We start from the raw sequence: 21,243 nt of genomic DNA on the forward strand, positions 1-21,243 counted from the left end.
TGATTAGGGGGTTCCTGGAAATCCTTTTCATTCACCCCCAGGCATCTCCCCTACATTTTCCTTTTACTGAAAGTCACCAATCTAAAGCCCTGAAATTGCTACTGCCTTCTCTGGGGTTAAATGGCTCCCTCTTTTACAGTGCAAGGTCCCTTAGGGGGTGACACCATGAAAGTAGCTGTTAGTCTTTCTCACCTCAATGTGGTCTTACTTCCTCAAGTCCTTTTTCCTTAACACATGAAATCGTACTTCCAATTTATATTTAGTGAGTGCATTAGGCACTTTTACTGGATGATGATGGTTAATGCTGTAAACAGGTAAAAGTTTTATTTTCCTGTGCTTGGCTAGAAGGGGAGTGAGGGTGAAGGTTAGGTGGTGGATGAAAGGGAGGAGAGGTGATGTTACACAGGGATGTTTTGAACAGTTAGTAGCAGTGTAAGCATATTAGGCATTTGGGACTACCAGAGGCACTTACAGAAGAATCAGATATAGCTAACAGTGACTGAATAGCAGATAATAGCTAGGAAGAAAAAGGGGCATACTTAACTTCCTCCCATATTTAGCTTTGGGCTGTCTCTGTACACTTAAAGTCCACAAGATGACAGCGTCTTTTGCAGTGATATGTTTTGTTAATGTTGCACATCAAACAGTTGATATTAATTATGAACTCACCTGGGGTTATTTAAAGGATTCAATGTGAATTAATGCTGTAATGAAGTATTTGGAATATCCCCCATTATTTCTGGTAGTCATTCCTAGGATTAAGGGTTCAAAACCTCCTCTTCTGCTTTTCGTGATGTTATTACCTTCTTTTCCTTCAAGGTCAAAAAAAAGTTGAGGATATCAGTTGTCAGGATGTAATGGCTATCTAAGTAGTAACCCAATTATTTTTCTAAGCAACATCCTGAAACTCAGATTTCTGAGAAATTGTGAAATCTGAGAAATCCACAGTAAAATAAGAAACGGCAGGAATATTTAGTTATCTAAGAGTTGGTTTTGAAAAGAAAGTGAGTGCTATAACCAGGATATGAATAATTTTGTAATCCCCCCCCTGCCTATTTTTATTCTGAAGGATGAGATTTCTTTCTTTCCCTGATGGTTGTCGGGATATTGCTAGTTCCTTGACTCAGAACCAGAATCTGATGCATCTTGACCTGAAAGGGAGTGATGTAGGGGACAATGGAGTAAAGTCCTTGTGTGAAGCCTTGAAAAACCCAGAGTGTAAACTACAGAATCTGAGGTAAGTTGTCAGGTTTTTTTTGTTATAACTGAGACTTTTGTCTGTCCAAACAGACTTTACAGCCTGGATTTACTATTCATAGGGCCAGCTTAAATCTATTTTCATGATATAGAATGGCAGGAATCCCCAGATTCAGGGTAATTTTCTCCTGACAGGACTTTTAATTGCTTCCATCCCCCCACTAAAGACCCCTCGTTGTATGGTTCCATGTCAACATTTCCTAAATTAAAAAAAAAAAACAGACCCAGAATTTAAAATTATTTATATTTAAGTGCAGCCATATGTGTATTTATTGTATCTTTGAACGCTTACAGAAAAGAATGTACTAATGCTAACTGGGGCCAGTGTTAAGCAAGCTCAGTTTTACTTAAGTTTTGATAACAAATCACCCTCCCCTTATAATTGCAACTCGGTGACCAGTACAGAAAGCCGAGGAGGAAGAGCACAGTGACTGTCAACTGTCAAGGTGTTTGTTCATTCTCACACACTGTGGATCCTAGTGCTGGGTCTGATTTTCTCTGAAAGTGAGAGGGTTGGCAATCCTACTAGGTCCCTACATTTGTGTGACTGGTTACAAGGGAGATATTATTTTCCAGTGAAGGGTTTTTAATTCAGTTTTTGACAAAATAAAACCAAACCAAAGCAAAATAAAAAATCATTGCAATAAATTTTACCTTAGAAGTTTTTATCCCTGGACTCATTTGAGGGTTGGGGTGGGGTGGGGGAGTAAGGCAGAACCTTGATGCATGAAAGGCCAGGATAGGTCTGTATTTGTTAGAAGCAAATTATAATCTATATGTAGAAATCACAAGTAAAATGTGGAACAAGACCTTCTTTTTGACCATAGGCAGGTGAACTGTATTAACATTGGGAATTCTTAAGTCTCCCCAGTTTTTGTAGGATGAAATTTACTTATAGCATATCCAGAAAGTTGTTGGATGCTTCTTGAACATGGGTTGAGTTCAATTGTCGGCAGGCCAGGTTGGGGGGTATTAGTATTACCATCTGTGAAGTAGTTTTAGGACATGGTGAGGAATTTTCAGTAACCTGCAGCTTCTAGTATGGAACCCAAGTGAGAAGTAGGTCATTGGTTCTTCTGTCTACAAGTGAAACATGTTAGTAGCAAAAAACTGTTAAATGGAAGGAAAGATGTTTTCTTACAGTGGGAGCCATGGGTCCAAGACAAAAATGCCTTGGCACTTGACAGAGCAGCAGGACTGGGGTAAGATCTTTTTCATCAGCTGAGATTTGAACAATGTTTTCCACTGATAGGCCTTAAGGTAGACCCAGTTACTAGGCTTTCAAATAGGAAACCATCTGTCTGTGTCAACCAGTGGGGCTCCTTATATCAGTAAATAAAATTTTTTGGTGGCAGAAGTCACCAGAGCTTTGTAATAATTGAGCACTGCCTTACGTAGGATTGGATGCTCTCCCATTGTGAGTAACTCCTGGAAGTAATCGATAGTCTTATAGACTTCGTATTAACGCTCTGGAGAAAGTTTCAATTTTACGTTTACTTTAGACCTCATGTCCTAACAGCTGTGGACAGTTGACTGGCCACGGTAGTCTGGTTTAAGCATAGTTCATGCTGAGCTTAACATTGTCAAATTGCATTTTGCTGTTTTACTATTCCCACTGATTCTAGTTGATGTGAGCAGCTAAAGCATTGATAAATCAGTAGACCTCTGCCAGGCTGCCTCACAGAAGATCCCCAATTACTGTAGGAACTTTGCAAATATAAAGTATTTAAGAAAACTTTAAATTGCTGAGAGACTCCTATCAGCCCTTATACGTGAGCGTACTGGAACGGTACATACAATCACTAATTTCATGTGAAGATTTCACTCTACTGTGTACTAAAGGTTCCCCTCCAGAAGGGGGAGAAGTATCTACTCTACTTGTCCTGATAATTTTTTCCACCTTGTGGGCCTGATGATAGGGTAGTTCTTAAAGTATGTTGAGCAAATAAGGGGAAAAACAAAAACCTTGGGCAAACTAATAATGCCTCATTGTGCCCAGAATCCTTTCTTATTTTGCCTGTGCTCTGCAATTGGGGGTTAATAGCAAGGTGAGGGAGCAGTTGATTCCACCAAACAGCCACGTGAAGAGTACCGAAACAGTATTAACGTAAAACTCCCTACATCTTCAAAGATTTTGAATTAGAGAATATTCCAGAAGGGTACTGTCTAAAATAGTTGCAAGAACAAACTGATTAGTTGATCAAGATAAGAGGAAGATGGGGCACCCAGGTGGCTCAGTCAGTTAAGCGTGTGACTCTTGACTTCAGCTCAGGTCAAGTTTGTGAGTATGAGCCCCACATCGGGATTGGGATTCTGTCTCCCGCTCTCTGTCCCTCCCCTGCTCGTTCTCTCTCTCTCAAATTAAAAAACAACAACAACAAAAAACTTTAAAACAAAACAGATAAGAGGAAGGTGCCTGGGAATAACAACCACAGCCTTGACTGTATTATTAACTAGAATAAAATAGTTTATAAGATGTAGATAGCATATGGACCAGTGGAAAATTTTTGCTTTTCCAGGAGTTTAGAATCGTTCTAGTGTGTTATAATTGTTGACAACCATAAAGAGTTCAAAAGTATAATGGGTCCTTGTAAATATGAAAAGACTTTGGAAAAGTGAGAGTGTATATACTTTGAAATCAGAATTTCTGCCACCTGCACAGATGACCCAGCAGGCAGAGACTTGAGTTGGAACCTGAACTACTATTCCTGTTTTCTCTATTACAAAAATGTCTGTTTTAGTCATTAACTTTCATAAACCCTGATACATATATCCACAGCTTCATAATCATACCAAACAAGTGTGTTTTTTTTTTTAAGTTAATTTTTGAGAGAGAGAGAGCATGCTGAAGGGGCAGAGAAAGAATCACAAGCAGGCTCTGTACCATCAGCACAGAGCCTGATGCAGGGCTCAAAGTCATGAACCATGAGATCATGACCTGGCCAAAATGGAGAGTTGGATGTTTAACTGAATGAGCTACCTGGGCACCCCCCAAACAGGGTTTTAAATGAAATGTAATTTAAAGATTTAAGCCTTTAGTTCAAACATAAATAGGAATATAAGACAACAATTGATTTTGCCATCTTAATTTGAATGATATGAAGAATAAACTGTAACAAATTGGTAAGAAAGTAATTTATGTTCTTGTTTTGAAGTTTAGCATTTTTAGAAATTTTTAGATAAATAACTAATTTTTAAAATATTCTATTAATCTAAGTTTCCAAAATCAATAAATTTGGAAACTATATTTAAGTCAACATTAAAGATAGTATAACCACTGCTAAGAATATTGCAACACAGTACACCTCAAAAGTTGATTCAAAAAGCATAATATTTGCAATATTGTCTGATTCCAAGATTTGTAAGATTCCAGTTTATAAATATGTTGGTCATTTATGCAACTCATTTTAATTATGTACTGAGATGTATATTTATATGCTTTTAAATATTAATATAAATAATACTTAACCTACAGGGGAAATGTGAGAGATTTAGAAAGTTCTTTAAGATTTTGTTGTTGTTGTTAGGGGCGCCTGGGTGGCTTATTTGCTTAAGTGTCCGACTCTTGATTTCAGCTCAGGTCATGTACTCATGGTCCATGGGTTCGAGCCCCATATCCGGGCTCTGTACTGACATATCCGGGCTCTGTACTGAAGCAGAGCCTGCTTCGGATTCTGTCTATCCTCTCTGTCCCACTCCTGTTTGTGCTATCTCAAAATAAATAAATTAACTTAAAAAAAATAGTAAATAATAAAGATTTTTTTGTTAAAGAAATACAAAGCCATATCTGATCTTAAAATCTATGTTTGCATTTTTATTTCTCACTGTGGTAAATTCAGGAATGAGTCCCAAAACCATCTTTTAAGTTTCAAGTTACAGAACAAATTAACTTAATCTAATGATTTAGCTTGATTTGTAATAGGTCCATGAAGCCTATCTTGTTCATCCAAAGACCTTCTCCTGCAGTGAACAATTTCTAAAATCATATCTCTTTAGAAACAACTCTTCTGCTGTTTCTCAATTTCTCATGCCTGTCAGAAAAATAAGGGTGCTTGGGTGGCTCAATTGGTTAAGCATCCAAATCTTGATTTTTGGCTCAGGTCAGGTTTTTGGTTAGTGAGATGAAGCCCTGTGTGGGGCTCCATGCTTTCAGCGCAGAGATTGGGATATTGTCTTCTCCCTCTCTCTCTGCCCCTCCCCCGCTCAGACAGGGAGCTTGTGCTCATGCCTGCTCGCTCTTAAAATAAATACAGTGTAAAAAAAAAAAAAAAAAAAAAAAAAAGAAAGAAAAAAAAAAAGAAAAATAATCTCGCATTCAAATAAAAAGTTAGAAAATTCTCGGGCAACCTAGAGACCACATAGCAGACATTTTCACAAAAGAACATTCACACAGCTGTTCTGAGGTCCTGGAGTGTTCATCCTCCAGGGCAGCAGACCCTTCTAACTGAGGAAGGGCCACTTTCTCTTGAGCAATGCCTCTTGAGTGGCAATTTTCTAATCCTGTGCTGCCAGAAGCATAAAAGAGCTTATTCCACTGAGCCTCAGCTCCTAGAGAAAACTGGCATCATGCATCAGATAAAGTCCTACCCTGACTGTGTCTCACACCAGGAGATGCTTATTCTTGACACATGGATTCCTTCTGAGTGAGCTGCATCAAGGACCACCTAATGGACCTGTACCCAGTCACAGCTAGCTGGTCAGAGCCACAGACTGCAATCAATGAGAACAAATTTATAATTTGCTTGCTTTTTAAAATTTATATCCAAGCTGGTTAACATATATTGTAATAATGATTTTAGGAGTAGAATTTAGTGATTCATCACTTACATGTAACATCCAGTGCTCATTACAAGTGCCCTCCTTAATGCCATCTCCCATTTAGCCCATCCCCCACCCAGCACCCCTCCAGCAACCCTCATTTTCTTTGTGCTTAAGAGTCTCTGCTTCCCTTCCCCTGTGTTCATCTGTTTCTTAAATCCTACATATAAGTGAAATCATATAATATTTGTCTTTTTCTGACTTATTTTGCTTAGCATAATGCACTCTAGTTCCATCCACGTTGTTGCATATGGCAAGATTTCATTCTTTTTGATCACCAAGTAATACTCCATTGTATATACATACCACATCTTATTTATCCATTCAGTCAGTGGATATTTGGGCTCTTTCCATATTTTGGCTATTGTTGGTAGTACTTCTATAAACATTGGGGTGCGGGTGCCCCTGTGAGTCAACATTTTTGTATCCTTTGGATAAATACCTAGTAGTGCTATTACTGGGTCATAGGGTAGTTCTATTTTTAATTTTTTGAGGAACCTCCATGCTGTTTTCCAGAGTGGCTGCACCAGTTTACATTCCCACCAGCAGTGCAAAAGAGTTTCTCTGCATCCTCACCAACATCTATTGTTGCCTGAGTTGTTAATGTTAGCCATTCTGACTGGTATGAGGTAGTAACTCATTGTGGTTTTGATTTGTATTTCCCTGATGATGAGTGATGTTAAGCATGTTTTTATGTGTCTGTTAGCTATCTAGATGTCTTCTTTGGAAAAGTGTCTATTCATGTCTTTTGTCCATTTCTTCACTGGATTATTTGTTTTTTGGGTGTGGAGTTTGATAAGTTCTTTATAGATTTTGGATACTAACCCTTTATCTGATATGGCATTTGCAAATATCTTCTCCCATTCTGTTGGTTGCCTTTTAGTTTTGCTGATGGTTTCCTTTGCTGTGCAGAAACTTTTTATCTTGATGAGGTCACAATAGTTCGTTTTTGCTTTTGTTTACCTTGCTTCCAGAGACACATCAAGTAATAAGTTGCTGCAGCTGAAGTCAAAGAGGTTATTGCCTGTTTTCTCCTCTAGGATTTTGATGGCTTCCTATCTTATGTTTAGGTCTTTCATCCATTTTGAGTTTATTTTTGTGTATGGTGTAAGAAAGTGGCTCAGGTTCATTCTTCTGCATGTTGCTGTCCAGTTTTCCCGGTACCAATGGCTGAAGAGACTTTTTTTTCCATTGGATATTCTTTCCTGCTTTGTCAAAACTTAGCTGGCCATACATTTGTGGGTCCATTTCTGGATTCTCTGTTCTGTTCCTTTGATATAAGTATCTGTTTTTGTGCCAGTGCCATACTGCCTTGATGATTACAGATTTGTAACAAATATTAAAAATTATAACTTGCTTGGAAATTTTCAGTCAAGGGCCTCCTTGTAGGGGCACTATAGAGAGAGAGAGAGTTGGGGTCAGTTCCCCACCAGAACCCAAATGCAAGTTAATGTGTCTCCTCTGTTTCACTGGCCCATATGTAGGGTTAGCTTAGAGCCACCGTCATCAGCTCAGCTTTTGATTGAATTACTGGTGATTGATGTTTTGTATTAACATAGCTGAGACAAGACCTTCAAACTCTCAGAAAACAAGAGACCAGAGTTACATTTTTTTATTTCCTTATGCACGTGAGAGGAGAGGAGAGCCTTGATGATCTTTCTGATTTGACACAATCTGTTCCATATTTGTAACATTTAGAAATTCAGAAGTAGCAATTTGAGTATTACAGGAGTGACACATTATTAAATAAGACACTTGGTCAAAATTATAGACTTACTAGAACTTAAGGGTTGTTTTCACAAGACACAGTAGCAATTTCTAAAGTCCACATGTCTTCTTATAAGACTTTTTTTTACAATAAAATATTTTCAGACTTGTAATACCATCTGCTTTTCTTTGTAGCTATAAGGGAAAGAGGGAACATTTTCTTATGAGGCTGAGATTTCATTTGTCAGGAATTAGGAAGTCCATAGCTGAAATTCTGTTAGCACTAAGGGAAAAGAAGAAAGCTTGAGAAGCTCAAACTTGTAATATGGGAAGGATAAGAGCGAAACAGATCATGAACAAAAGAACGTGAGCCATGTAATATTTACATCCCCAGCTGAAAACCTTTTTTTAGTGTTTACCGTTTCTGTTCTTTGCTTCCTGGATGCATTACATGGTGTTTCATTTTTGATCTATGTGTATGTGTGTCTGGAAATTTGCAAGTAGGATATTGCCTGTTTTTATTGGATTATTATCACCCTTCAGGGTTTTTCCCTCCAAATGTGTGTTTGAATTACCAAATTTAAAAGGATTAAAGCATTTAAAATACCCTTATGTAAGGCATTGCATTTAATGTACCTCTGTCATACAATTTCCAGCATGTTAATTTAATCAGGATTATGGGGGCTACACATTTTACATTTTGAACTCTTTCAGAACTTTTCTGACTTTTTGTCATGGCAATGCACATGAATACAACAATTATTCAAATTTAATTTTATATACTTTTTATCAATGTATATGTGTATTTTTTGTTAAACTTTCATTTCTTACTGTATAAAATCTTACTTTTCATTCATTGCATTATTGGCCGTATAATTTTAAATTACCATTTTCATGAAATGTATATGAATGATATATTTTAGGACTTCATTTATATCCCTCAATTGCCCTCACAGATGATTAACTTCTTGTTTATTTATAAAGTTTATTTATTTTGAGAGAGAGAGAGCAGGATAGGGGCAGAGAAAGAAAGAGAATCCCAAGCATGTTCCACACTGTCAGTGCACAGCCTGATGTGGGGTGGAACTCACAAACCATGAGATCATGATCTGAGCTGAAATCAGACACTTAACCAACTGAGCCACCCTGCAATCCTGATGATTGACCTCTTACCTGGGTCTGAGGGCTCTATTTTCCTTCTTAGCACTTTGACTTTGGTACATTGCTCTGCAGCATTTGGTGTTCTAAAGTCTGAGGATAACCTGACCCTTGAACCCCTCACCTTCCTGCCCACCTTCCTGGTTCATACGTGTTAGTTTTCTCTCATTGGTGTTGTCCAGGTAGTTTTCCTTACTTTGGCATGAAAGTACCTTTTGATCTGCTAGCAACCTTTTTTTTCTGCCCAGAAATTCTTTCTTTCAATTGGATTTTTAAAAATGGGTTTGTTTCTCTTGCTCTCTTTCTTCAAGAGCATCTCATAGTCATTGGTTGTAGCTCCTTTCCTATATAACTCTTACTTACTTTTTGTCACTTTAATTTTTTTTCATCCTTCCTCCTTGAGGAGTTTCTCACATATTTTCACTGCTTTTGTTCTTTATTGCTTCAAATATGGATTCCAGTTTTCTCCTGTTTTTAAACTCATTGGACTCTTTATCTTAAACCCGCTCCCTTTCTCAGTGTTACCTCTTCTTAGGATGTGCTCTTGTTCAGAGAATGTGCACCTTATACATTTAAGATGTAAAGCAAGCTTTTCTAAACATTTTCTTCCGTTTCCCCATTTTCTGTTTTTCATACATGTACATATTTTCTGTCCTTTAGTTAAACTTTAACATTTTATCCACAGGCCCCATAATATTGGAATCTTCCTCTGCTAGAAGAGCTGGAACCCAGTGTATGACGCTTCCCTTGTTTCTCTAACTGCCTGCTTGGCTGTTGCTGTAATACCCTTTTGTATCATCCTGTTCAGCCATAACAAATACCACAGACTGGGTGGTTTAAACAAAGGAAATTTATTTGTCACAGTTTTGGAGCCTGGAAGTTGAAGATCAGGGTGCCGGCAGGGTATGTTTCTGATGAGGCTTCGCTCCTAGGCTTGTAGACAGCCACCTTCTCCTGGTGCCTTCATGTGCCTCTTTCATGTGTGTGCAGTCCTGGTACCTCTTCCCTTCTTACAAGGGCACTGGTCCTTTCGGATTCAGGGTCCCCTCTTAAGACCTCATATAACCTTAATTACTTCCTTAAAGGCCTTGTCCCCAAATATAGTCACATTGCAGACATGAGCTTCAACATCTGAATTTTGGGGAACACAGTTCAGTCCATAACACCTTTTCAGGGCAAGTTGAGGTTTCCAGCCTTAGGTGATCCACTGAGGTCTAATTCTGGATTGAGGAGGGAGCTTCTCTTGTTCTTACCTATATACACCCTTATTCTGATGAAGACAAACAATTCCTGAGGGACTGGATTAAGTGCTTGATTCAAAGGAGTAACTAGAGTGACTCCCAAGTTCCCGGAACACTGGTGTCACCTTCCTCGTCTTACAAAGAGCTGGTACCAGGCCCAGCCTTCTCCAAGCACAAGCTGTCTCTAAATAGGAGTCTCTACAAATATGGTCTCTTCATTTACTTCTTCCTTTCTTCTTTGGGTTCCCTTCTTCTTTTGCTTTATTTTTAGAGACTGTTTTATTTCTGATTTACTTTTTATATAAAAAAAATTTTTTTTAATCTTTATTTATTTTTGAGAGACAGAGTGAGAGTGGGGGCAGGACAGAGAGAGACACTGAATCTGAAGCAGGCTCCAGGCTCTAAGCTGTCAGCACGGAACCTGACTCAGGACTTGAACTCATGAACTGTGAGATCATGACCTGAGCCGAAGTCAGAGTCTTAACCAACTGAGCCACCCAGGCGCCCCTATTTCTGATTTACTCCTAGTTTTTACTCTTAAGGACTGGGTTCCTCAGAAAACATGGATTGACTCCCATGAATAGGTGAGTTCTTGGTAGACAGCTGTGGGAATCACAGCTTTTCATCCTGACTTCCTGCCCCATGTTTTTCAGAAGTCAGAGTGCAAGGACTCTACACCCTTCAGTCCACCTTCTTCCATGTTGTAGTTGGAGGAAGTTCCTCCTAGAGAAAAAAAAAAAAAGTATCATATAAAAATACTTCTTTAGGACTTCCATACATATTTTCATAGGGAATTGGGGAGATGGGGATGGAAAAGACAAGCTTTCTGATCTCCCCTTCCTAGCTCCCTATCAGATCCTTGTGCTTTAGCTAAATAACTCATTGCAAGTAGGGAAGCTGGTTTTCAGAAGGGGTCACAAAGTCTGGGAGCCCACACCATCTGGCTGGGTGAGTGGTGGTCATAACTCTTCTCTGAGAAGGGTCATCTCTGGTTTCCTGTGTTGTTTTTCAGCTTGGAATCCTGCGATCTAACTACAGTTTGTTGTCTAAATATCTCTAAGGCTCTCCTTAGAAGCCGGAGCCTGGTATTTCTGAATCTGTCGACCAATCACCTATTAGATGACGGAGTCAAGCTGTTGTGTGAGGCCTTAGGACATCCCAAGTGTCACCTAGAGAGACTGTCGTGAGTCTTGCTGGTTTGTTTTCCCTGCAGTCCTTTTGGGCAGTCTTGTGTGACTTAGTTAAGAGCTGTATGGGCAAACTGTTTGGGTCTGGACACCACTTGGCTCATTTGTCAATCCTGGATGAGCTCTACATGAAGTCCTCTTTTGCTTTCTCTCTCATTAGACTTTTAAATGCTGCTTTTCTTCATGAATGCTTATTTTTATTACTATTTTCCTCCTCCTCTCCCTTGTATGTAGCTGCAAGGGCATTTGTAATTTTAGTAGGTTTGAAAGGTTGATTCTATAGTAGAGATATAAGGACTGTAAGTATCAGCTAGTGTCCCTGAGAAGAGGATGAGAAACATGAACTTTGGGATTTGACTGATCCCTTCCCAACTGTGTTTCTCCTTCAGCTTAGAAAGCTGTGGCCTCACAGTAGCTGGTTGTGAGGATCTTTCTTTGGCTCTCATCAGCAACAAAAGGTTGACACATTTGTGCTTGGCAGACAACATCTTGGGAGATGATGGAGTAAAGCTTGTGAGTGATGCCTTGAAACATCCACAGTGCAATCTCCAGAGCCTTGTGTAAGTGAGCACTAGTTTTCATCCTGCTGATGTATACATTTTGAAATATATTTTAAAAGGGACAGTGTTATAAATATAATCTGTCCCTTGCATTTTCCCTACTGTTATCAATAATGATAATGCAGATGATTAGGATGATGGTATTAATGATTGCCATTTGTTGTGTCCTTACTCTGTGCTGGGCCCTGTGCTAAATTTGTTTAATCTGCACAAATGTACCTGTTGGTGTCAAATTGGCCACTGAGTTCTCAGCCCCAGGTGAGAAATGTGAGGCTTAGAAAGATTATATAGCCTGCCTCATGCTCATGAGAACATGGTGGATTCAGGACTAAAGGCTGCCTGTCCAACTCCATATTCTGGGTCTAGAACAGGTAAATGTATATGAACACCACTAAACAGGAATGTGGCATCCCATGGTAGGGCTGGATCACAGTGTGATTATTCTGTTCATTGCCCTTAGATGAATTCCCAGATGTGGAATTGATGAGCCAAAATTTTTATTTTGTCAGACGTGGTTACATTTTCTCCAATAGATTGTTCATAATTCCTTGGCAGTCTAGAAGCCTGCATTTTAACATCCTCATCGAGTATCTACTGCTTGTTTTTTTTATCAGTATTGATTAGATAATTGAAAGTAACTTTAAAAATGATTTGATGTTGAGGGGCGCCTGGCTGCCTCAGCTGTAGAGCATGTGACTCTTGATCTTGGGGTCATGAGTTCAAGCCCCACCTTGGGCATGGAGCCTTCTTAAAAAAATAATAAAATAAATAAAAATAACTTAATGTTGAGCATCTTTTCAAATGTTTTTGGCCTTTAATATTCTAGGAATTACCTCTTCATAGGCTCCATTTTCCTCGGTATGTTTTCTGTTATATATGGTATGGTTATTAATATCACATACATTATAGCCATTATTTTTTCTGTTTTGCAAATAATTTACCTAGCATGTTTCTGTATGTTTTCTCGTGGCCATTTTTAGAATACAGAAGTTTAAAATTCTTGTGAAGTGACATTGTCTTCCTCCTCATGACTTTTAGAAGTTTTGTCATAATTGGAAATACCTTTATTTAAAAAACCCTACTTATGTCCATTCTTTATGGTTTAATTTTTAACATGTAAGTGTTAAATTATTCCTACTTTGTTATAAGGCTTAAAATTTATTTTCTCCCATATGTCAGGTCTGCTTTCCCAAATGACTTATAGTATAATAGATCTTTTCCCTACTGATTGGAAATGCCACTTTTATTAGGTAAAAAAGTACTTTATTATGATTACTCCCATTCTATTCTATATGCCTACTCCTCTCCATATAGCTACTTTTGCAATTAGGTACTGTATTTATGCACAGTGTGAAGAGGTTAACATTTCATTTATAGTAAAGAAGAATTCTGGGGGCGTCTGGGTGGCTCAGTCAGTTGGGCATCTGAGTCGGTTTCAGCTCAGGTCATGATCTCATAGTTCATGAGGTTGAGCCCTGTATCGGGCTCTGCACTGACAGCACGGAGCCTGCTTGAGATTCTCTCTCTCTCTCTCTCTTTAAAAATAAATTTTAAAATCTAGCATTTGAAAGGAAAAATTCTGAAGAACATGGATATCTCAAGTGAATATTCTGAAGGATATTCTGAAGAATATCCCAAGTGAGACAGGCAAAGAGGTAATGAGGGAGAGGGTATTTGATCTGAGATGAGTGTTGGCAAGTAGGTGAGGGAGCACAGGATGAAACCTTTGCAAAATCTCTGGGCAGTAAAGCAGTGATTCCATGTGTCCTCACACTGTCCTTCCTATAGGCTGAGGCGTTGCCACTTCACCTCACTGAGCGGTCAACATCTCTCCTCTTCTCTCCTACGCAACAAGAGCCTGACACATCTGGATCTGGGGTCCAACTGGCTACAAGATGATGGAGTAAAGCTTCTGTGCGATGTCTTTCGGCATCCCAGCTGTAACCTTCAGGACCTGGGGTAGGTTTTCTGTGACCTGACCTTCCATGCTTTAACAGATGAATGAAGAAGGGCTGAGCTGAGTATCTGTCAGAGAAAAGAATACACAGCTGATTCTCTCTGTCTCCTCCTGCTGGAGACAAGCTGAGGAAGTATGTTCATCAGATTTTTCTTAAATAGTTACTACAGTAATTGTAATCAACCTGTTGTACCTCACTGAGTCTACTGTGTGTCCTCTGCTCTACATCCCTGAAGCAGAAACTGTGCTCCACTAGTTTTTCTTTCTTCAATTCATGTTTATAATTAGGTCAACTTTTAAACTGGGAAGAGAATTTTTAAAAATATCCAATAATCCAGTCATTCTGTTGTTGTTGTTTATTTAAATGTTTTTATTTATTTTGAAAGCAAGAGAGTGAGAGCAGGGGAGGGGCGGGGGGGGGGGGAGGGAGGGGGAATCTCAAGCAGGCTCCACACTGTCAGCACAGAGCGCGACATGAGGCTCAATCCCATGACCCTAGGATCATGACCTGAGCTGAAATCAAGAGTCAGACACTCAACTGACTGAGCCACCCTGGTGCCCCATATCTCTACCTTCTTTAGGAAAATATATATGATCTAATTCTCTGAAGTTTCCTTGACTATTATTCAACTAGAAGGCAAAATTTTACTTCATGGAAATTATGTTTAAACCCAATACCTTTTATTTCAGCCACAATTTCTATAATTTCTAAGTGACCTACATACACAAGATGTTTGGTTAGTCCACTTTCTCTCCTTAGCTTTGCTATAAACAGACAAATTTGTGCTTTCGTAGCTACCTTCATAGCTTCTATGCAGGCCATGCCAGTTCTCTCCACCAAAATTTACAACAAATATAAAATACATTCTGAGGGCATTAAAGATTATTACTAAGGTGATGCTCTTGCCTCTGGTAACTTACAAAATGCTGATGGCAGGGAAATGAATATACAGCCAATCATAATATATCCCATTTGTCATAAAGATATGACAGGGATGCCTGGGTGGCTCAGTCAGTTAAGCATCTTGACTCTTGATCTTGGCTCAGGTCATGATCTCATGGTTTGTGAGTTCAAGCCCTGTGTCAGGCTACACACGGTCAGTGCAGAGCCTGCTTGGGATTCTCTCTCTCTCCCTCTCTCTGTCCTTCCTCTGCTAGCTTGCTCTCTCTCTCAAAATAAATACATTGAAAAAAAAAAAAAAAAGATATGACAAAAGTCCCAAGGAGCAAGGAGTGGGACAGAGGGGATTGAGTTACCTTAGCCTTGAAAGACGAAGAGGATTTTGTTGTGTGCAGATATCCTTGGCAGAAGGTAGGAAGAGCGAAAAGAAGGGGAATGAAGATAGGTGTGGTAAATTTGGAAAAAAGCAAAATAAAAAACAGAAACACAGAGGTGTATGGTTGGCAAATAGGTTAGGGACAAAGTATGGAAAGAGAATGTTTGAGGCCAGGTTGTGAATGCTCTTGAATGCCCTACAAAAGACTGAAAGACATATCTTTTTATATGTAGGCTGCTTCCTCTTAGAATGTAACACCTTAACATTTTTTTTAAAGTATTTTTATTTCAAAATTCTATTGGAAACTGAAAGCACAGAAATCTTTGGGTTCCTTGGGTAAACTTATATCCATTTTTTAGTATTGATAGAAATGTGTTTATACCCTTGATTTGGGAAGCTTGGTGGATAACAGCCTGTTTGTGGGAGAAAGCAGTTTTACCCAATGGGTTTTTTTTTCTCATTAAGAAACCCCATTGGTTTCTACTGATAATGTTAGATGTTCCTATGTGCATCTTGGATTGTGGATAGAAAAGAGTCAGGAAAAGGGTTTAGATACCTGGGCTTCTCTCCTAGGAATAAACTAATTAAGCCTCACAACTGAAGGTCTCACTTGTCTCTTATATTTCTTGCAGATTGATGGGCTGTGCACTCACTAGTATGTGTTGTCTGGATTTGGCTTCTGCTATTCTGAACAACCCACACCTGCAGAGCCTGGACCTTGGGAACAATGACCTGCAGGATGATGGAGTCAAAATTCTGTACGAAGCTTTGAGACATCCAAACTGCAATATTCAGAGGCTTGGGTGAGTTCAGTTTTCCATCAGGAAAGTGATTCCTATTTGGTAGCTAATGTGGCCAGAAGAAATTTAGTACATGAGAGAGGATGAAAAATAAATGGGGCTCAAAGGTAAGTTACTCTCAGAAATGAGAATCTGAATTTCAAATATATGCATCAGTGTGTATTATGTGTTGTTAGTATTAAAGCTATAGTTCACATTTCTTTCTGTTCCCTTTAGTGCCTTAGATGGGGTATGTATGAAGTAAAAGGTCCTTGCTTTAAGGTCTTTCATGTTCTGTCATCCTTCAGATATTCTGTCTTTGAATTAATTTTTCTTATTAAATTGAAGATTTTGCTAATTGTCTTCTCCCAAAAAATGCTATCTAGGCTCTTAAGGAGCCTGCAATCTAATAAGGTCTTATCCTATGTTCTGAGTACTTTTTATGTTTAGTCATGTATTGTTTAGGTGTTTTTTTTCTTTTTGAATCTTGAACTGATATTGGCTAGTACATTCTTACATAGCATGAATTATTGACCTTTGGGTCAAGAATTTTGCTCTATGTGTGGGAAACCCAAATACTATGATATGTTTCCCTGACTCTTCCAAGAAAGTGCTATTTTACCTATGTTATCATTAACTATTCATATATTTTTATGACAACAATGATGATATTTTAATGATTGGATCTGAAATTTAATTTTATCCTGCTTATAACCTAATAAGTTAGCCTATCACTGTTTCATGGATGCTGGCAGGAAACCCAGAGTCCCATTGGAGACAGAGGACTTTATTACTCCTAGCATAGCAGCATATGCACTAGTGTATGTGTGTCAGTTTTCTTTGTCCCCCAAGTCCCACAGGGTGGATATGGATAGCCCAGATGGACACCTGCACATGGAGTGGGTTGCATCCCATGGAGCTTGGGGGACTCACCACTTTATAGCAAGCACTAAGCAAGCCTGCTCTTTGCCCCAGAGGAAGACATCCCTCAAGACTGCTCACTGCACACACCCCCTAGGAAGTGGCCATGTAGAGTTGTCAGGGTCTTAAATTTTTGTCAATAAATAGGAGAGCAAAAGACTCACAGAAGAATGTCTCCCAGAAATATCTGCCCCCTTTTTCTGCACAATACAGTCTTGGTTAATTTTCACATGGATATGCCACACTCACTAATCTCACCAACAGAGGCTGAGGCCAAATCTGCTCAATTTGTCTCCTACGCCATTTAATTAAGGCCACCATAATTAGGACTCCAAGCATGGGAGGAGGTCAGATTGCAGTATTGATTTCAGCTGTGTCCTCAGCATCCTGGACTGGCCAACTGAATGAGACCAAGGGAGGACCAAGAAGTCTTGTTATTCATTATAACTCGTGAAAGGGAGTTTAGGTTGACCTGCTGATCTTGGTATCATTGGCAATAAATACAGGGAACAAAATCTGGCCAAAAGTAGTCCCATCCCCAATAAAGAGATATTCAGTGGTCCACACCTTCACACATAAAAAACATATAACCTGAAGGAACACAATTCACTTCAATTTGGGATGTTTTCTATTGATCTGGGTCACCATTACAGTGGTTTGGTTATGTGTCACTGAGTAGTTACAGTGTTAGACATAAATCGCATAACTCAAGGCTGCACTGGCATCAAGAGAAGCTAATGAATTTGTAACAGACTGAAACAAGGTTTGTACCGGTTGTGTTCGTACACCCGTGACGGAGGTCCAGATCTGGGGGGCTGCCGCTGATGACATCAGGTGCAGCAGAACAGTTAGGACCTGCCGTATCCACGTGGAATTTTCTGTTTCCGCGGCATGTGGACAGACTGGGCAGTGGGTCACTTTGCCAGCCATAGCTGCTACTTCAGCAGACCACATAATTTTTCCAGGCAGCTGTGTTGGGTCTAGGGAAGGAAAAGAAATAATGAATTGTTCTTCCCACTCCCAGAATCTCACAGGTTCTGAGATGTTACTTCCCCAGGTATTGTTGTGGCTGTTCTTCCCCACAGTCCTGAAATCATTGTGTCCCATCTTAGTGCCTGTAACTTTGCTTTTTCTCCAATCATCCCCTGCTCGTACCCAGGCTTTCAGTCCAGAGGGACCTGGCAGGAGAAAAATAAAGCACTTTTTATAATATTTCTATAAACCCATTCTATTCTACATCTTTGCTTGTAGGGGGACTTCTCAAGCAGTATACTCAACCAAATGGTCATTATCCTCATGATCCAAAGGTGACTCCAGGTGTCTGAAGCCAAATTAAGTTTGAACCCCACAGGTCCTTTGTGGCTGGCCTGTCACCTGGAGGGTACACCAGTTAGGCTGGCCTGGAGTTGCTGTTATGGAAAGAAAAGTATCATGAAATTTCAAAGGTTTTATATGACTTTCTGTCCCTTTCATCGTAATCATTACTCAGGAAGTGGCCAGACAGAGATGAACCATTTCAGGGGATAGCCATATTTAGTGACCAAATGCCCCACTATACTATGTTGACCAGGAGGTGGTGAGGGAGGTAGGGTCACAGATCTTTGTAATTTCGAAAGATCATTCCAGAGCTCAGTAATACCAGATGCCTGTGGATGGTAGGGACCATGGAATGTTCATTGAATACTTTGACTATTGGCTCATTGTTTCTTCAAAATGAGAGATCTAAGTACTATTATCCTTGACTTTTTGTATATCTGGAATGTCTCAGTTTTCTATGACGTTGAGTGGCAGCTTGGTTGTGTTCATATTTTGGTCATCCTTCCTCTGAGAGTTTTACAGAAAGTCCACTGCCTGCTAGCATTGAATCTAGTTAGAGAAAAGTCTGAAGCCAATGGATTCTTCCCTTTTAGTGTCCTTACTGGTTAAACATACTTTTTTTTTTTTTTTTTTTTTTTGCTTGAATGTCTGTAGAATTGCTCTTTAGGAACAATAATTTGTCCTGTGTAGAATTTTCCTCATTAATATTTTCCTGAGGAAATGGTCTGCCATTTCAACATGTAGATTGTATTTTTTTATAGGGTTTCCTGTGTTTTAATTTCTGCTTATCTAATTTGTTTTCAGGGTCACTAATTACACTTAGGTTGGATCTCTTTTGTCTGTCTTTATGATTTTTTTCTAATCTTTTAAAACTCATTTTCCTTTCACTTTTCTCTAACCCATAATTTTAAGTTCATTTTCAGCAGTGATGACCCCCTTTCTGCTTCTTCCATTGTCATCTACAGTCCATAATTTTTATTTTTCTCTTCTGATATTTTAAAGATCTGCCTGTATTCATATGTTTTGTTTCTTAAATTTCACATATGAGTGAAATCATATGGTATCTGTCTTTCTCTGACTGACTTATTTTGCTTGGCATATTCTGTAGCTCCATCCACGTTGTTGCAAATGGCAAGATTTCATTCTTTTTTATGGCTGAGTAATATTCCATTGTGTGTTTACACCATATCTTCTTTATCCATTCATCAGTCAGTGGACATCTGGGCTCTTTCCATACTTTGGCTATTGTAGATAATGCTGCTATAAACATCAGGGTGCATATATTTCTTTGAATCCGTATATTTGTGTCCTTTGAGTAAATACCTAGTACGTAGTAAAATTGCTGGATCATTGGGAAAAAAAAGAAAACCATAAAACAGATTCTTAACTATAGAAAACAAACTGGGGGTTGCTGGAGGGGAGGTAGGTGGGGGGGTAGATTAAATGGGTAATGGTATTAAGGAGGACACTTGTGATGAACACTGGGTGTTGTATGTAAGTGATGAATCGCTAAATTCTACACCTGAAACAAATATTACACTGTATGTTAACTAACTGGAATTTGAACAAAAACTTGGGGGAAGAAAAGGAATGTTTATACACAGAAAAAAAAAGATCTACCAAGTCATATTTTAAACATTTTCACTATGAAATATAAAATACATAGAAATAAGTGAATAAAACTATTTAAAAGTTAGGGATTGCCTGGGTGGCTCAGTTGGTTAAGCATCAACTTGATACCAACTTTCATGGTTTGATGAATTCAAGCCCCTCATCAGGCTTTGTGCTGACAGCACTGAGCATGCTTGAGATTCTTCCTCTCTCTCTGCCCCTCCCCTGCATTTATTTATTTTTTACTTAATTTGTTATTTATTTTTGAGAAAATAAGTTAAAAAATAAATGCATGAATGAATGAATAAATAAATAAATGTCAAATGTGTGTAATCTCACCTGGGTCAGAAATTGAATTTTCCCAGGAAATTAAATTCCCCTACTCCTCCTTTATAAATCTCTTCCCTCCTCCCTAAGAAGTAAAACTGTTATCCTGAATTTTGTGGTCCTCATTTATTTGTAGAGTGTGAGTGTATATAGTCCTAAGCAATGTATTGTTAAATTTTGCTAGGTTTTGAACCTTATATATAATCATACTCAGTATATTCTTTTGTATTATTATTTTTTTTGCTCATTGTTAGGAATTTGTCATCCAGTCATTTCATGTAGTTGTAGTTAGTTCATTTTTACCACAGTAAAGTATTCTAGTGAATGACGATATCACAAACTATGTAACCATTCTATTGTAGATGGACGTTTTTCATTTATTTTATGACTAATGCTGCTGATGAATATTTTACTACATGAATTGAGGCACACATGTATATATTTAGGAAAAATAGCGATTTATTACATCATTGGGAATGGGTCTTCAAATTTATTAGATACTGTCAAAAAAATTGTGCTGGGGTGCCTGGGTGGCTCAGTCGGTTAAGCGTCTGACTCTGAGTTTCGGTTCAGGTCATGATCTCACATTTCATGAGTTTGAGCTCTGCATTGGGCTCTGCACTCCAATGCAGAGCCTGCCTGGGATTCTCTTCCTCTCCCTTTGCCCTTCCCCAGCTCTCTATCTCTCTCTCAAAATAAATAAATAAACTTAAAAAAAAAAAAAAAAAAAAAAAAAAGATTGTACTAATTGATTCTGCCCCTAGTAGTGTGTGATAGTTCCTGTTCTCTATTCTTGCCAATTTTGTCTGACTTAATTTTTTTTTTTTTTTCAACATTTTTTATTTATTTTTGGGACAGAGAGAGACAGAGCATGAACGGGGGAGGGGCAGAGAGAGAGGGAGACACAGAATCGGAAACAGGCTCCAGGCTCCGAGCCATCGGCCCAGAGCCTGATGCGGGGCTCGAACTCACGGACCGCGAGATCGTGACCTGGCTGAAGTTGGACGCTTAACCGACTGCGCCACCCAGGCGCCCCTGTCTGACTTAATTTTTAAAGTTTTAGTGAATCAGGTGTGTGTTTTGGCATCTCTTTGTGGTTTTAATTTAGAATTGTCTGGTTAAAGAG

General features: G+C 38.9%; 1 protein-coding gene across 2 annotated transcripts in view; it reads left to right on the plus strand.

Annotated features, from left to right (window-relative positions):
- Positions 1-21,243, plus strand: part of NLRP14 (NLR family pyrin domain containing 14) — a 39,000-nt gene that overhangs the window by 11,606 nt on the left and 6,151 nt on the right. Inside the window, exons 5-9 of one of the 2 annotated variants that reach the window (XM_058688098.1) lie at positions 1,070-1,237; positions 11,194-11,364; positions 11,758-11,928; positions 13,717-13,887; positions 15,795-15,965. In XM_058688098.1, coding sequence (XP_058544081.1) covers positions 1,070-1,237; positions 11,194-11,364; positions 11,758-11,928; positions 13,717-13,887; positions 15,795-15,965 — 852 coding nt within the window. The remainder of the gene's footprint in view (positions 1-1,069; positions 1,238-11,193; positions 11,365-11,757; positions 11,929-13,716; positions 13,888-15,794; positions 15,966-21,243) is intronic. The other variant, XM_058688097.1, reaches the window with a different exon arrangement.

Source organism: Neofelis nebulosa, chromosome 10 (assembly GCF_028018385.1).
Source record: "Neofelis nebulosa isolate mNeoNeb1 chromosome 10, mNeoNeb1.pri, whole genome shotgun sequence".
NCBI classification, from domain to species: Eukaryota; Metazoa; Chordata; class Mammalia; order Carnivora; family Felidae; genus Neofelis; species Neofelis nebulosa.